This window comes from Gnatocerus cornutus, chromosome 2 (genome assembly GCF_029298725.1).
Source record: "Gnatocerus cornutus isolate USDA-ARS CGAHR chromosome 2, icGnaCorn1.1, whole genome shotgun sequence".
NCBI lineage: Eukaryota > Metazoa > Arthropoda > Insecta > Coleoptera > Tenebrionidae > Gnatocerus > Gnatocerus cornutus.
In genome coordinates, this window is record NC_142234.1 from 18,291,372 (window position 1) to 18,309,858 (window position 18,487).

Consider the following 18,487-nt stretch of genomic DNA (forward strand, 5'->3'; position numbering starts at 1 on the left):
TTTTAGGTAGTGGAAGGTTTAAAGAAACAAAAAATCTGTTTATGAAAGATACCGGTTTTAATTTAAATTAAGTATCGTTGATCCAATATTGGATATCACAGTGTTGTATCTTACAGCAACCTAAACCTAATCATAATGATAGAAACATAATAAAAAATACACAACCCTTACATAAATGGCACTTACACAACACATAAAACGAACATTGCAAACTTAGTTAGGTAACTACAACTTAATTGACTAGTACAAATTCATAAATAGGAAGATATCTACTTATAGGTAACATAAACATAGACTTCTGTATGGCTATTGTTTGACGATTACAAAAGACAACTCAATCCACACTTTGAGAAAAAAAAATCAGCTTTGGATCATTTAAAATTTTGGCATATTTTCTTGTAAATACGTATATAATTTCTCTTGTACAAAATAACAATTTTGCGGTGTTTGTTTCATTTGATTTAAATGCTTACATTTTGAATCGCAGCCTACATTTAGCAAAAAATGCATCGAGAAACGAATTTTCAAGCTTTGGATATCTTTGGTTCTACAAGGTATCAAATGAAATTAAGCCACATTGATGCAGTGATATAATCATAGCTCTAGCACTACAAGTCAAGGCAAGAATTTTCTTTAAAAGGAATGCTATAATTTCATTGCATCAATATCTCTGAACAGGTACCAAATTTGTTTGGTGCAAATTTTAATTCTTAGAGAACAATAACTTGTTACCATGCATGTATAAAAATAATTCGATTTCTAACCGGAGCAAACTTCAGAGTGCTCATCCCACGCAGACACCTGTAAAATCTCGTATAGAAACTGTTATCAGAAACCTTAAGAATTACCTGACAGTCTCTGCTGCAGTACCATTGATTGCCACAACCCGCGCACACAAAAAGAGCCGATTTTTGGTTACATCCTTGGCACTGGGGAACTTCGTCACCACCGTCTGAACTGTTATCGCCTCTTCCTCTACCATCGAGGATCTCACTGCTTTCGTCAATCACCAGGCGGTCGGCGCTGTCTTCAGCTTCGTCTTCTTCCTACAAGACAAAATAGAACCAACTCTAATGGTGCTATACAAAACTACCTGAGAAACGGATTTGCCTTTGTGGGGGGCATCGAACTGGGTACCAACTGGAGTGATCGTGATTTCGTTACGAGCCTACAACAGAACCCTTCAGTGTCAATTCAAATCCAAAAGTTACAGTACTTTGCTGGTGGAGAGAATCTCTGAAATCGACATGTTGGCGGAGTTGTTTGCAAGACTTGTTGTGGGAGACTGGGAGTTTCCCCGCTCTGGGGCTGTGAGAAGACGAGCTAACGTGGGGCTAAATGAGGTTTTCGTGTTGGCTTTTGATGGGCTCTAGAAATAATATTAAAAAATCGGTGGTCTCACTATATTGATTCTACCTTCGTTAAGATGCCATGGAGTAAGGAATTGGTAGGTGCTGCGGTGGTGGTAGTAGGCACCGGATGAACCGTGACTTCCGGGTAAGGTGGCGGCGGCTTGATAGCATTTTGGATAAGTTCATGGCGCTCACTCTGCGATAGTTTGGCGAACTGCACCAACATATCCTTGAAGGAAGGTTCGTGAGGTGTGGAAGACTCTGCACTAGACGGTCGAGAACTATCATTTCGATTCTGCAAATGAAATGGTAATGATATGTGAAGACCAAGTTGGGAACTCACCGAGTCCATGGCGTTCAGTAGAATTCCCAATTCACTGTTCATGTCAATTCCCTGAACGTTCTGATGGACTTGACTCCCAGACCCCAGCGCCAGCGATGAGAAATTGAGAATGTGATTATTTGAGTTCTTGTCATTGTAAGGGTTGCGAATCCTGCGACCTCTTCGCGGTACAATCTCGGGGTGTCTTTGTCTGTAGTCCGCTATGATGGATTGTACGTCCAAGACGGGTCTTTGCTTGTTTTGTCTGAAATCGAGAGAACCGTTCATTTCTTGAGAATACTGCTGGGGTTTGGGTAGAATATTCCGGTGTCTGGAGTTTGGTATTTTCAGCGTCTTGTTAGGATTCGTCAAGTTGGCTTTGAGGATGCTTTGGTTGGAGTTCTTCAATCGTTCACTGTCAGTTTGAGATTCACCGTATAAAACTTCACCGTTTTCGTTTTTATCACTGTTAAACAACATCACTTGCTTCTTCCGTTGCATTCGAAGGAGGAGCTCCTCTTTCATCTTCTTCAAATGGATGATGTTGTTCCATTCTCGTTCTTTCTCCTTCGCTAGCTCGTTCAAGGTTCGGATTTCCGCCAGGATTTGCTCAGTTTGAATCTGCAACTGCTCCACCGAACTGCAGTCCGACATTTCAATAAAATCGTTTAATATCTTGTCACGTGTAACAAAATTCTCCTGGATATCCATCCGTAGTCTCTTGTTAGCAGAGTCCTGACTTTCCGATTTCCGTTTCTGAGGAGCTTCCTCCGAACTCGTGTTACTGGAACTTTCCTCGTTGACGTTATTCAACTCGTTTTCAGCTTTGGCATCACCGTTTTCGACATCAACCGATGCTGTCTCTTCTTTTATCTCCTCGCCTTCGGTGTCTTTCTTTGGTTCTTCTTCAACATGATTGTTCAACGCAGCACTGTCTTCTTCAAAACCGTTTTCTTCATGGTCAGCGCTGACCTTCGTTTCGTCATTGTTTAAACGTTCCTCGGCGTGTCCCGGTGACGAAGGTTGAACGCTGCAACCTTCTCGCACGTCCTCCATTATTTGCATTTTGGTCAGACTGAAAAAGGGATACAGTCGATCAAATGATTACAGTATTAACCTTGATAATGTTTGTTTACAAAAGATAACCGTGGAACTATCGGTCAGTAATCTACGCTGTGGAAGAACCTCGCGGAATGTTACAGTCTAGACACCAGCGAAAAGCTGCACTCTGAAGCTCGAACTTACTTAGCTTACTTTGCTCGAAATCTGCATTCGGAGTCGTCTGATTGTTTGGATTCGTTGTGTAACACGTGCATGAGTGTGGTCTGTTTGGATAGCAGCCGGGAGACCCACACAAAGACGCCTTGAAGCACCGCGAACATATCAGCGTACTGAGAAGTAGGTCGGTATCGCGCGGTCACGGACCCTCAGGCAAATGAACTATAGCCCGAACACGTAGTAGGGGGACTTAGAAAGCCGGTCGCTGCTTCGAATTCAGCTTGCGAAACTCCTACGCCGATGTGAATAAATGGCGAATACCCACGGAACGAAATTAGATAATTATCCGCCAGCGCGAAACCGAGGAAGTGCCGTCTTGAACCCTCCGAATTTACTTTTCTCGGAAATGAGGTCCAAGAAACGCACATGATTCACGCCTTTGGGAATTTTCACATTCCAACATTTTCCGGAGATGACTTTGCATCGTGACGCAGACTTATAGGACTTCCTTGCTCATGGCCGTCTCAACAAATAAAATGTTTCGCTATCAAATGGATAAGAGGCAAATTTGCTCCGAAAAAAAAGTCAACCTAGTTATCCAAAAATCGTCAAATTATTTATTAATTTAGGTGCCTGAAAGTTATTAAAACCTTAAGGTCTATTCTTGGACGAGTTTTGAAAGCCGGAAACTTGAAAAAATGCCAATTTCAAATGCTCAAACTTGAAATTTTCATTTTGAGTTTTAGAAACTTTGAGAGAATTTATGATAACTTAAAAACTTGCTATTTCCGGAGTCAAATTTCCATCTTGTTTAGTTTAGATGTTAGACGTCAATTAGTTACTTATTATCCTATTTATGAAGACTGTGATAATTTCTGACAATTAGTCTAAACACTTCAGACGTAATCTTCATTCAATTTGAATGTTATAACACGCTCCTTTAAGATTTATTTGTATGTATTAAAAATAACGCTGGTAGTAAAATTAGCCAATAAAGTCCGATATCAATCCAAAAAACACCTCAATATTTACAAATGTACGAAATATCATACCGTTGGGAAGACTGTTTATTATTTCGTGGACAAAAAACCTCATCGAGACAGGAAACAAGTGTTATAAAGTAATATTATAACTTATAATATAACCTTGAGTCCCCGTTCTAAAGTGTCTCTTTTAATTCTCCAAGCAAACAAATCAGTTTACCACAAGTCACGAGAGGTCATTTTCCTCATCACCCATCACTTACTCTTGAGGAAGTCCTCCGGAGATCTTCCTCGGGACCTTAGCAGCAGGCACTAACCCCACCGCCAGTAAAATGGCAATCGCACTATCAGGAAGAGCCTCCTCCTTAAGAAAATCCGTCGGTAGATTTCTGTCTGGAGCAGCCCCTTTTTTCAGGCGACACCTCGTCGGCAGCCCCAGCAGCTCGTGCTGAACATCCCTCTCATAACTCTCGTCGGTGAAATGCAAGGAGCAGACTCTGGCAGTGGAGCAATTCTGCACGTATTTGCCACAAGCTTGCACCCAGCGAGCTCTTGTGGCAGAATCTCCCGGGAAGCGGTGATAGCGGATAGATCCTCCTTTGGTTTTGCGATGGGAACTGTTACAACCCACCACTGCGCACTGAGGCATCGCAGTTAAGTGTCAAAGTTCACTTTCTAGGTTTCAAATAAGGTTCTCTTGGTTTTTAGCGTCTGGAAATGGGACGTTCATGTTATGATCCTCCTACGCGAGCTAAACCGGATGATATTACCGACCATCCGCTCTCACCTAAATGCAATCATACCGGGTTAAATAAAGAGTAAACGTGATAAGGAACTAGGTCGTCTGTTCCAATTTACCATTGGATGTTACGTCACTGGTGTAATCTTGTTGGTTACCTGATAAGTGGTTCATTGCTAATATTAAATAGGAAGGTAATGTTTGTTCATTTGGTGGAAGGTTATGAAATGAGTAACGAAACGAATGTGCCAGGACGTCTTGGAACGTGGTGCAATCAGCACATAAATTTTGTTTATTGTATTGGGCGTAGTTTCCCCACTAAAAACTCTCCCAAAAGCTAAAAATTCGACCCAATTTTGCAGAGCTAAAAATTTACAACCCCATAAGTTTAGAAACGAGGGTGAAATCTTGAAATAACACGCGAGGTCTCATAAATATGCAATTCCAATATTTTTAATTTTGCCAAGGTAAGTAATTAAATTTCTTACAGTTTAATCATACCGCAACTAAAATATGAATCACCCGGTAATTGTACTTTTTTTCGAGCACCAGTGACATCGAAATCATTCGTTTCGGATATTATCAATAATCATATCATTTAAAGTAAAAAAGTGAAGCACGAACTATAATGTGGAAATCAAACTGTCTTTAAAAAAACATTAAAGGTACAGGTAATGGTTCCCAAGTTAGGCAATCGCTGAACTGTATCAAAAAAACGAAAATTACAAAATGTCCTGAAACTAATGTCGCAGTATCACACACCACCGGAAGCTTCAATTAAAATTTCGTATAATTAACAATGGATACGTCAAAACCATTACATTTGTACGACAGAATTTTACCATTGAAACTAAAACGTTGCAAAGTCAATAAAATTTTCAACTTGCTATGAACTTTCTATTACCGGAAAATGAGATCTCCGGTTTGTTATTTTATTGCCATTTAACTGCAGCTCATGATCATTAGCAAATTTTTCAGTTTAATTATAATTTTATTACGAGTTTTTGTCATTATATTCTGCGCTTTCAGGTCAAGTCATTTGACACGGTAAGAAGCTTATAGTGGAATTAAAAACACGTTGCGTTGGTACTCCTGCCCAGTTTGAGAATTTGGGGTCAGGGGGTTGAAAACTAGAAGTACCAACTTATTTTACTACAGTACACTCTCGATAATTTGAAACTCAAGGGACCTGGCAAAAAGTTCAAATTATCGAGAGTTCAAAATATAGTATGATTCCAATAATTGAGAGAAAGAAAAGAAAAAATTCAAATAAACGAGAGTTTAAGGACAAACACACAATAGTTACAATAAACAAACCAATCAGAGAAGAGATCGAAAAATCCACTAACTCCGCTTTGACGAAATATCGTAAAACTTATATTTTGTTAGCTATTAATTTTTCTAGTAAAACGGATTCATGTTATGACAAAACTTCCAAAAACCTTTTATTAAAAGACATAAGTCAAAAATGGAAAAATCTGATTTTAAAGCTGCAATGGAATTTTTGAGAATGGCTTGTTCAGGAGTTTTCTGTTTTTTCTGTACGCCCACGCGAGGAACTTTAAATTTAACGAAAGTTCGGGAGGGAAAAATAAATTATAGAGTGTTGGCGGGAAAAAAGTTCTCGGTTCTACTTCAAATTAACGAGGGGACCAAAATACATCGACATTTTTCAATTTATCGAGAGAAATCCAAAGGACCGTGAAAAAACTTCAAATTATCGAGAGTCTACTGTATATGCAAAAGACTGTAAAAAGATATCTACACGTCATTTACTAATCTTTGTTATTTCACTTAAGTGCCATACAATTTAGGCTAAATCTCTTGAGCAAATATTTATTTTCAAGACAGTTTACATTATATTCCACTCGTAAATGATTGTAAAATATTGGCTAATGTTAATATTACCGGTGGCGCTCCTGTTCAATCTGATTTTTTTCTCCACAGCTTCATTAGCTTGGAAACTGCGGCCATACCGCAAGCCACCCACCCCTTTCCTGTAGATGACACTTAATAATGAACTCGTTCCTAAGACGCATGCTCTAATTTAAATTTTACTACAAATCGTACGTCATGATAAGCAACAGTAAAGTGATACAAAATGACGCACCTTGTACTGCAGTGAACCAATTTATTCCACGCGAGCGACTGTTTACTTTAAACATGTGTGTTCTACCGAAATCTTGAACTTTCGACCCTGGAAGGTCCAATTAAGAGCTTTCCGCAAGAACAGACAAACAGGTCGATCTTAAGTCATCCCGTGACCCGCATTTCCTCCCTAACAATGAGCGACTTAAAAATATTCTTTGGCACTATTCTCTCTGGCACAATTAAAGAAAATTCCGGTATTGTAACAAAAGTTAAATTCCGAGAGCGTCGTTCCTGCGTTCTTTGAACCCACAGGGCGCGCCACTATTTGAACGGAAATTGTTGCAACTTCCGTTTGTACCCAAAACCAAACCCATCGTTCACCGCCGTGAAAATGGGAAAACCAAGAGAACCTCACTTTAGGAAATAGCACACACACGTGGGGTGAAACTTTTTTGGTACGCACTGTGGTTCCGACACGTGAGCTTTTTTTCAATCACTAGGTATCTTCGAAGGGAACAATTGTCTGCGGTTTACTCCGAGGGACCGCAGATACGCACTGGTTCAGCTCAAGCTTGGACCAAGCGCCGCGCCCCACCAAGTGAGCACCGGTGACGTCACGAGCGTCTATCCGCCACCGCCTAGATGATCGATTTTGTGCAATTAGATCGGAGATGCTCCCGCATCCAGACTCACCCTCAACATTATCCTCGTCATTGAGGTTCCCAAAAGGTCATGCGAGCAGGAAGACGCAAAAACTCGCACAAAGAGATTCTTAGATACCAAAAATAGCAACAGGCAAACTGCGAACGCAATCGCAAAAACTCTTTCTCGATGAAAAATGGAAGTTTTTGCTGGCAGGGTGAATAAACGGAGATCTGCAAAGATGCCTGCATGGCACGGACTGCAATTAGGGTCTGCTGAGTCACGCGGGAGCTGTTGCAGTCTGGGGCTACATCTCGATCAATACATCCACGGCCCTCAAACTCACACCCCACGTGTGCTCCTCGCTCGCCCTATTCGAATCAGCAAAGGTTAACGTCAACCCCACCACAACATCACTTCCAGCACTGATGGGGCATTGGCAATTAATCATCTTGTGTTGGCACATTCAAAAATGATTGAGCAATGATAATAAATTTCACTTTCAAGAAGAATCATTTTCGGCAGGTGCCAGGAGATTCTTATAATGTCCACATTAATCGACTTGATGACTTCAATTCATTTAATTGAGCAATCGAGTGTTAGAATAAAAAAGGATTTTCGCTGTGTAATTGCTGGATAATTAGGTAGTGCTATTTAACAGGTTTTACTCGTTGCAAGTTGCGCGAGTATTGTTTGTTTAAACTCAACCAAACTTGCAACATTCATCGTGGAATTCTATTGTCTGTTGCTTTATACCAATTATTTTTTAAAATGCAATGACTCAAGATCACAAAAACAGTCAAAAATGTGTTAAATCTCATCAATCTAACTGATATTATATCAATTTTTGGGGTGCATTGGAATCTGGCAGAACTCGAGATTTTCAAATGGACGATTTTTTCCAATTTCTGGAGGAAAATTGTACAATTTTCTTCGAAAACAAGTAAAATACCCAAAAATAAAAATGTCATTTCATTAGTTTGATCTCCGGATCATAAGTTTCTGGGATTCCCCTCAAAGAATTGAGGGCTTCTAAGATCTTGTACAAATTGCAACTGCACAACAAAAAACTCCCCAAAAACAAAACTTGTGTTTCCACTTGAACTCTAATTTCTTACTCTGGACAAACTTATGAATACTTCATGACGTAGCCGGCCCAGAATTTCAGGAAAGCAAACAGTTCTAGCCTCAAAAAGTTTGAGAACAAACATTGATGTAAAGCATATAAACACAAGTTTTATTTATGAGACAAACGACGAAACAATTGTTTCATTTTCATGAATATTCAAAGATTTCCCACGAAAGGTGTCTGTAAGATCTCAAGTGAGATGTTTAAATTTCCGGAACTAACTGATCGTTGCTAATTGAGTTTGTATTTATAGTTCGATAAACAGAAAACGTTTAAACGAAATCTGTAAGGACTTTTACGTCCGTCGCGTGCAAGAATGAATTGTTACTTGCAATGTTATTTATTATTATTGCGAGTATTGTTCAGTTGTGAACGAAAAAATGTACAATGCGGTTTGTGGTAAAAATTATGACTATTAACAAGTAAAATATTGTTTACTGTTGATACTGCCCATCCATTCAATAAATCTGGGGAATGAATACAAGGATACGTGAAAATTACAAGTTAAAGTTAATTATTTTTAGCACCTGTCTTTCATTCCCGGTAATTGAATTCTATGCAGTATTGATCAAACGAAGGGAGTCGATGCGATTAGAACAAAAAATTCAATTCAAAACGATGATTTAAACACTCTACTTTTGTCTTTGATTTATCCTTTTCCACATCATTACCATTTGGTCAACGATCCGTTGCGGTGGTTCACTTCATTCAGTGAGCATTATTTAGAATAAATTATAATCGCAGACCACAAATCGTGCTCGCTAATCCATCATTAATCTTGCACCTTTTACTCGAAGCAAAACGATAAACAATTTTCACTTATTGTGTTGTTTAACACGGTTATTGTTCAGTCAGTATGCAAATTACTTAACTGCATGGTAGGTTGCAACAAACAACCAGACACAAAATATTTTTGTCAAGGTCGTAATGGCAGGACACGACATCCTGCAGAAACCTTGAACCCGGTTTCATCGAACTAAAGTGGCACGAGGCCAATACTGGGACAAAATCGCACACTGCATTTGTGTATCTTTGACCTCTAAATGTCTTTCTCGCGATTTTATGAAGCGACACAATTCGTCGGAATTTTATCCTTACCTTGACGCGGTTTGCAGTTCCTGTATTTTGTCCAACGACAAATCGAAGTCGTAAGTGGGCAAACGGACTTTAGTGCGATCAAACTTGAGGAGAAGCTTCGCCATGAATTTCACTTTGTCACAGAAAAATTCAGTTTCATTGTCACCAAGGGACTTGTTCAAGAGTTCAATTGACTTTTTCTTGGCGATTCGAAAGCTGGATCTCATGGGGATTTTACAATTAGTTAGAATTTTGAGAGGTAACTCTCCTGGTAAGTTCCGATCTGGGACAGCATCAGGTTTGAGTTTTTTCCGTAATGGCAATCCGAGGAGTTCGTGCTGCAAGTCCCTCTGATAACAGTTTTCTGAAAAGTGGGCGCTACACACGCGACCATGGGTGTTCACTTTTCCGTTTGTCTTGTTTCTGCACAATTCCACCCACTTTGTCTGAAGTTCAGGATCTGATGGCAACATGTGATAAATTATTTTATTACCACCGCGTGTTTTACTATAATAATTCCCGCACGTTTTTACTATACACTGAGGCATCTTTTACCAAGTCGATCAAACTGTTCGATGATGCATTCGTACTTTGCACTGTTTCATCCCCTGGTAATTCGGTACATACTTAATTCACCTCTATGTGGAGGGAGATTGGGACCGGTTTTCCGTGCCATTCAAACAGATGCTTTACAAAGAACACCCTCTTGCCTTTACCCTTGGTTATTGTGTTATACCTACCACCATGACGTCACTGAGTCTCGTTGGAAAAACGATCAAAAAACTTAATAGATGCAGGAGAGTGAAATACTGCGTCGTCTTCACTTCATAATCTCATCTGTCTTTTAGCGCGTACATTAAGAAAGCCTGCGATTGATCATCCATCTCTTTCATCATTTTTATAACAATAATCAATGCTGGTGATGGACTAGTGTGGATAATTTTTTTTACATTTCTCACGGTTGAGTAAAAAAATTTAATACCAAGAACAAAATACCCTAAGATTAAAATAAATTCAAGGATGTCTACTTCTTTGACACTTTTCCCAGAAGGTGCGGAATTCACCTTAAAATGTATGTTCATGCACTAAATATTCAGTGGTCGCACTGCAAAATGAAATTCTGTAAATGTAGCTAGAAGTCAAATCCGCCTCGACATTCTCTAACCTGTTAAGAGAACGTCGTAACATCTTTATTTATTTTTATTTTTTATTAACTGTACAGCTACTTTGGTCTAGAATTTCCATCGACTTAATTGCAACCAATTTTTAGTTTGCTTGTTTTGCAGCTCTAAATTGTCCTTATTCTGGTGAAATAGTGTTAACCGAAGAAAATAACGAGGCTGAGGATTTAATTAGACAGCAGGAGTTCAGTCCACCATACTCCTGTGCAAAACTGTTTAAAATGAAATTGAATCCTTATAACCAAGCGATATAAGTTTATAAAAATACAGTCGTATTGTTAGTTTCATTTTTCATTTAAAACCAATTTTTAATTTATGGAGACTTTATAAACAACATTTCATAAAAATTAATTTGACCAGCGCGACGCATCGAATCCTGACTGTTTGAATCCTGTAAAGTTATCTCCTGCAGGCTTCACACAACAATAAATTTTTTGCAATGAATTGCCGCTATGAAAAACAAAATACAAAATTAATTTAATACCTTTATATTCTGTCCCTGATCCTTCATCAAAAACTGTTAAAAGAAATTATTTAGTCGATCAACCAAGAATAAGATCGTAAGTTTTAAATATTTTTTTAAATTCTGTTTATCATTCATTCACAAAATAAATGGAGGATTTAGGCAACGAACGAAATCAAGATTTCAAGGAGTTTTTTGCAAATGGAAGTCGCTTGGTTCGAATTATGCAATTCCATTTTAAACGTAAGCTATAAAAATTTTGGAACATCACAATTAGTTGCCCCATATTTCTCTTTATTTTCTTATTGTATAATTAACGTCTTAATACCTAACACATTTGAATTCCCAACACAATCACACACGAAAAATTAATATGTAAATATAATGCCTGATTAGAATGAATAATTGAAGCCTTAATTTAGGAAGTATAATTAATTATGATTAAGGTCAAATTTTGACTACTTCTAATTACGTATATGGAACATAAAAGACACGAAAAGAAGCTTTTTCCAGAACCATAAAAGTCTCTTTGCACTTTACCACGTTTTCCGACACGGCGGCAAGTGCCAAAGTATGTCCTTTTAACAATGATAATGGCTTACAGGAAAAATATCAAGAAAAAATTCTGCTGAAGCCACAACGAAGAATATTAGTTCATGGTCACTTGCAAGGAAATGTTCATCCGGCCTTCATAGCCGATTGTCTCTTCATTGAATTAGCACTAAATGACGAAAAACCTCTTTAAATCTCAGCTATGTCATCCGGAGTGCAAATGCTTTTCTCGTGTCGTCATTCGAGTGCAGCTTTTCCTCCGTTTTGCGTAATCGTGCAATGAAACATTCCAACAAGCTCGATTTTGAATAAACTTACCATTCTGTGTTTTCCGCTTCTAGACTTTCCTCCATGGAGTTCTCCGGGGAGATTGAAGCGTCCAGTTTTTCGTCTTCGACGTCTTCTTCTTCGAAGAACTCGTTTTTTTCGAGATCGGGGCAATCCATGATAACATTGTCACTTTTGAACTCGATTCCGTCGTTTTCAGTTTCGATATTTTCCAAGAGAAGATCATCGTTGAAATCATTTTTGCTTTCTCCCGCTAAAAATTTTTCAACAGCGTCCTCTTGCGTTGTATTACCTGTCATTCCTTCATGTGGTTCGTCTTCCGGCTTATTTATATTTGTTTCTATCTCTGTTATGTCATTATTAGTATTTTTTTCATCTGCTTCGGTTACAACCTCGACACAATTACTATTAATAGCCTCACAATTATTTTGAAACGTCAGCATTACTGACTTTTCCGCCATTTTCATGCTTGTTTAAATTAACCATTTAAATTCTCGAGGTTTTCACTTTTCCTTTGTGGATGCACTAAATTCGACACTTAAACTTCACGTTTTCTTAGATTCGGGCACTGTAACTGACACTACGTTTCGATTTGGTTAACTAGCAAATGTAAACGCATTTCGACACTTTATTTATACCTCGAAAATATTTGCTGACCCCAATGTATTGATTGCGTTATGGTAGCGCTACAGGAAACTACTTAAAATTCATTTGAACTTTGGCGCTCCAAACAGTCTAACCGGGGAGCTCTTTCGCGGCACAGACGCCATCTCTTAGTGGTACTCTACGTTAACTTAGCGGTCACAAAAAAATAGTTCAAGGAGACGCTGTAACAAATTGGAATTGATTTTATTTTATCGAATATGAATTTTATGACCGCCCACCAAAAGTAGAGCAGCTGGCTTCGAGTTCACTTTTGAATTAAACATTTGTAGACTTTAATTTAATTATTGGAGACAATTGCCCTTAATTATTCAATTAAGGATTATTTTATAGGGGAAGCCGGAGCAAAAAAAGCTTCAGAAAAATAAACCGATTTTAGTAAGTGGGGGGAAGGTTCCTGCCTGACCTTCTAATGTGACGCCCATGATTAAGACACACCCATAATTAAGAACCATCAAGCACATCCAATTGCGTTTTAATGCGCATGAAATGGAAATTTAAAAATTCGGCAGCTGCTCGCTAATTTTAAAAGTAATCTTCAGTTTGGTTTCGTGCCCAAAAAAAATAAATTCTGTGTTCGGTTTAGGCGTCTATAAAACCGTTTTATTACTTCTATTTCCATAATAGTCGTAACTATATTACGAGATAATGACGAATTAATGTGTGGTACTTAATAGCTAAAAACTATATTAATGCCGCCATAAATTTAAATTGCATATTATTAAAGCGAATTATTAAAACATCAGCCGCTAGATTACGTTCCAATGACGAGCATAAATCAAAATCTACACTTTTGTGGCACCAGCATGCGAGAGGATCTTTTATTACCACGCACTTAGACATCATGACAGTTATTATCGCAAATGTTACATGTCATATACCACAAAGAAAAACTGTCTGTTATCAATTCCAGCGATCAGCTCACGGTTTAGCTATCAGATAGATAATCTGATCACTCCTCTCTGTAAGAACATAAACTGTATGAGCCGACTGAATCGTGGGTGTGCAGAATATTCACAGTTCGTGATTCTACTGTAAAGATAAAAATTACATGCATTTGCTTTTTAAATGAACCACTTAACAAATACTAGATTATTAAGCTACTTTCCAAGCTACGTTCCTCAAAATGTCGACGGGAATAGCGGCATGGTTTACTTTTTTGGCGAGTTATTGTCTTCGGGGAGCCATTAATTTTACCGAAGCAAAGTGGAAACTATAATAATAATATGCCTGAAACGAAGCTGTTTCAAATTCTAGCAGGAAAACTATTTTTTTCTACTCCTTCTAATATAAATTATTTATTACGTATTTGACAGCAGATAAGTAATAGTCTATTAAAGACTACACGTGTATTCTAAATTAATGGCGACCGAAGAAAAACCGAAAATTTTAGTCGACTACGTATTCAAAATTTTGGTTGGTAATTCAGTTTGGTCAGTTCATTAAAGTGTTCGGAAGAGATATTTAAAAGAAAAATCGATTATCGATTTAAAAATCCAATTTTTAGTGAATTTGTTTGTGTATGGTTTGTGGATTGGCATTAGATCTAGTGGGGTGATAAGTGTCAACGATTGCTCGTGTTGCGCAGTTCGTGGCGCAGTTTAATATAATGTCTGACGCCGAAGACGAATTTACGGCTACACCCCCTGAAAATACGGCCCAAATGGTTATTAGTAATTTGCTGCCGTCAAAGACGAAGGAAAAGTATGAATATAATTATGAAAAATTCATGAATTGGAGAAGAAAGAAAAACATAACCTCATTTTCTGAAAACGTTATTCTTGCCTATTTTGAAACTTTAGGTATACATGTATAATACAATGAAACCTTCGTCATTATGGGCGACATATTCTATGTTGAGAAGTACTCTCAACATCAAGGAAAATGTTGACATTACCAAATATTTGAAATTACGTACATACCTGAAACGAACCTCAGATGGATATAAAGCAAAAAAATCGTCAACGTTTACTTCTGAACAAATTAAACGTTTTATTGAGGAAGCTTCAGACGAAAAGTATTTGTTTTCAAAGGTAATTCATCCATTTAAACGCGACATTTTATTATAGTTATCTATTTGTAGGTTGCACTGATTATTGCTGTTTCCGGTGCATGTCGCAAAAAGGAATTAAAAGATATACAAGTATATCATGTGAAAGACATGGGAAACGAACTTTACATCAAAATTCTTGAGAGTAAAAATAAAACAGAAAGATCTTTTATTGTTTCTGGACATTTCTATGATATTTGTAAGAGGTATATAAGCCTCCGACCTGCAAATGCGGACAGTTCTCAGTACTTTTTAAACTATCATAATGGGAAATGCACTCGTCAAGTGGTTGGTATTAACAAGTTAGGTGATCAACCAAAAATCATTGCCAAATTTTTAAATTTGGAGCATCCAGAGCAGTACACAGACCATTGCTTTAGGCGTTCTTCGGCGACAATTTTGGTTGATGGAGGAGGCGATTTAATGGCATTGAAACGCCATGGCGGATGGAAAAGCCAAGCCGTGCCTGAAGCTTATGTATAACTCGATGGCAGCTAAAAGAAATACGTCAGATATTCTGTGTAACAGCATTGAGAATAACAGTGACACACCAAATGTGGCTTTAATTCTCAATTTAATCGAAACGTAGAAATGGGACCATCAACCTCGAAATGTGCGGCACCAGTTGCCCTCACTAAATGCAAAAAGTTACAATAAACATCAATAATTATTATAACACAAATAATAAATAAAAGCATTTTTTTGAAGTTAAGTTGTAATTTTTTACCGCAATCGTAGAAAATCGCATTTCCACCGCGCTGGAGATTCAACCGAGGTGGCTCTGGAAATGTCAGAAATTTCCACAAGTGGTGTGATTTGTAGTGTTCCCATGCGAGTTTTAGTGTTCAAAACTTCAATGAAACTGTTCTATACGTTGGCACCAGTCAAAATATGATCAAAAGGAGAGAATTGAGGTTATTTTCCGATTTTTCAAATTCGAAACGGACCAGTCTATTGTACGAGGTAAGGGGAGTTCGATACATTTGCTGTTTTAGAACTGTGTGATTCAACTCACGGTGTACAAATTCGCGAAAAGTACGCAATTTTAAGTGTCCCCACGCGAGTTTTAGTGTTCAAAACTTGAATGAAAGTGTTCTACACGTTGGCACCAGTCGAAATATGATCAAAAGGAGAGGATTGAGCTTATTTTCCAATTTTTCAAATTAGAAACGGACCAGTCTATTGTACGAGGTAAGGGGAGTTCGCTACATTTGCTGTTTTAGAACTTTAAAATTCCAAACTTGTTAGATTTACATTTATTTTGTGCGCCTCCGTCATTTTTTATGGCATTTGTGATACTCATTTGCGGCAAGAAATTTGTCGTCGTTTGAAAGTCCAAGCAGCCAAACGTGACATTTAGAATAGTTGGTTTTATTTTGCTAGTTGGCATCACTAGGTAAATGTCAATTGTGTTAATTCGTGTGCCGTTGTGGAGACCAATCTTCAATTGTTCGATTTGAATGCGGTGCTACCAACCTATTTACCAACTGACAAAGTTTCCCTAAATGAATGAATGACGTTTTAAATTCAAAATAAATAATTATTAATTATTGTCGACGTATAAAATTGGTTTTTACCTAATATGTCTGAAAAATGCTGGAAAATTGAAATAATTATTTCAATCAATCAATCATTCAATCAATTTATATCAATTTTCCAGCTTACATTTCATTATAAATGTCGTTTATCGTAAAAAATGCGACTACCTAACCTCAGAAAATTTTTTGAATTACCGAAGTTCGAAATTTAAAAATGCCGCATGTCAATTTTCCTGATCAGTCGTACTTTAGAAATGATTTTCCGGTACAATTTTCCCACATTTGTAACTACTGGATTAACTCAGATCCTTCAAAGCTTTACAACATTCTTTAAGTTCATCTCTTACCCCTTTCGGCAACAAGTTGAATGCTTGTTACCCCTATAATTATCTCCCTTTCTAAACGGGGAAATAAAAATAGGCTTAAAAGTGCTTGCACACAATTACAGCTCTGATAAATCTGACTGAAGTGAAGTAGGCACAAACCGAGCGCATCCTTTTTCGATTTCTGCACGCCACTGCACAATGCCAACGATTACAGCAATTTGTTAGTTAGCTTTGTTAATAATCCTCAATAACCAAATTGCTATGAAAATTACTTCTCATTGCCTTTAATTGCGGACAAAGTGCGATTAAAGTAATTTCGTTTAAATCTGAAAAATATCCAAATTTAAATAAATGTCAACTCCAACTCGACATAGAGGAGCCTAAACTGGTGATTTTCATAATAAGCGTCCAGCTGGACACCTTCAAATTGCCTATTTCCTCTCGGTTAATTTTTTCTACCAGTGTAAACGGCGTATAATTTTTCCGACAACTGCAACAAATTCTAATGAGATCAATAGTAAGTAATCTGATTCGATAATTGAACAGGTGGTGATTCCATGAACCGAGACCCTTCCGGTTCTTCCAAGCAATAAACCCGTTAATTACAAAACAATGAAACTTTAATGTCGCCATTCGGATTTCAGGTGGACACAAAATCACGCAATACTCGCCGAAACTGAAAAGTCTGAGATGTATTTTCACAGAATTGAATCAAGATCTACTTTCCACTGTTATTAAGATAAAAATCGTCACGAATCCAGGAAATTCCCTGAGAACTGCTGAGTTGAGCTAGAAAGGGATTCTGGGCCACGTTCGGCTTTATCTCCTTTTCTAGTTCTAATTACCCTTTTAGATCTATAAAACAGAAATTACCTACGTTTTATATCCCCCACGGACCAACGCTAAACGAGATCTTTTTGTCAGTATTGATCGACATAAATTCGCATCCTCGTCGGTCGTACGCGGTATTAATCTTGATGTAATCTTAATACCTCACTGCTATATATGTAAATGCCACATCACAAGAACGAAATCACAATAGTGGTGTAATTACAACCTTTTCGTACGCATTAATAAACGAGGCTCGCAACCAGTTTCCACTTGGCCAATGCCTTATTAACATTGTCTCAAAGAAAATGTAAATAGGAGCGATCACATCTCTAATTTAGCACTCCTTGCTTCATTTTTATCCCATTAGCTACCAAATGGGCGAAACGAAACGTCAAATGCAGGCACAGCTTTATAACGAATGCAAATGAATATCTGTTTCAAACCGCTGAAAAACGAGCAAAGATTTGCGACTTTGCGAACCGAATAAACATCAATTTTGTCACAATCAAATTAAAAGCAGACTTGAATAAAGGATGAAGCGTGAAATATAGACGGGGGCGGCATAAAGACACAAAGCGAGCTTGTCCAGCACTACATTTCAATTATCTGCATTGAAGACGTTTTCTTCGAGGGGTGAGTAAAGTGCGTGGCGCCGGGGGCGGAGAAAATTGCACAGTTTTCAAATTTTGCTTTTCAAAATCTGCACCCTTTGGATGAGACGTTATTATCTTGATTTTCAGTGCGGTGGTCTGTCTTTCACATCATCGCCCCTACTCAATAGACCCTTTTAATTTAATTGGCGTGAATGTGTTTCCCACATAAGGTCCAAATTCCAGTATACAACTCTCCCCTAGCTGTTAACAGGATTTACGGAACACAAGTGATTTTCCAAAATAAGATTATTCGAAGCGTAATTAGAAAATTATGATTTGCATCCACTTATTGCATTATTACCTTTAATTATGATTTTTTGTTTATAATGCGTTTTTTATTGGATTAACGACGTTATTTTGAGAAAATCTCATGCGTTTCCACAATTATA

At 37.8% G+C, this 18,487-nt stretch overlaps 1 protein-coding gene across 5 annotated transcripts; it reads right to left on the reverse strand.

Annotated features, from left to right (window-relative positions):
* Window positions 1–36: 36 nt before the first annotated feature.
* LOC148179726 (uncharacterized) lies at window positions 37–12,733 on the reverse strand. Of its 5 annotated transcripts, none has more exons than XM_088029199.1 (8): window positions 7,116–7,204; window positions 4,139–4,657; window positions 1,696–2,749; window positions 1,417–1,647; window positions 1,217–1,369; window positions 1,094–1,168; window positions 849–1,046; window positions 37–801 (listed from the first exon to the last, which is right to left on the reverse strand). In XM_088029199.1, the coding sequence occupies exons 2-8, from the start codon at window positions 4,522–4,524 to the stop codon at window positions 760–762; spliced, it is 2,139 nt and encodes a 712-aa protein (XP_087885325.1). In that variant the 5' UTR covers window positions 4,525–4,657; window positions 7,116–7,204; the 3' UTR covers window positions 37–759. The 5 variants fall into 5 exon arrangements, with proteins under 5 accessions (XP_087885325.1, XP_087885326.1, XP_087885324.1 ...); XM_088029200.1 differs by having other exon boundaries at window positions 4,139–4,586; window positions 7,121–7,184; XM_088029198.1 differs by lacking the exons at window positions 4,139–4,657; window positions 7,116–7,204 and adding an exon at window positions 12,068–12,733.
* Window positions 12,734–18,487: the final 5,754 nt, after the last annotated feature.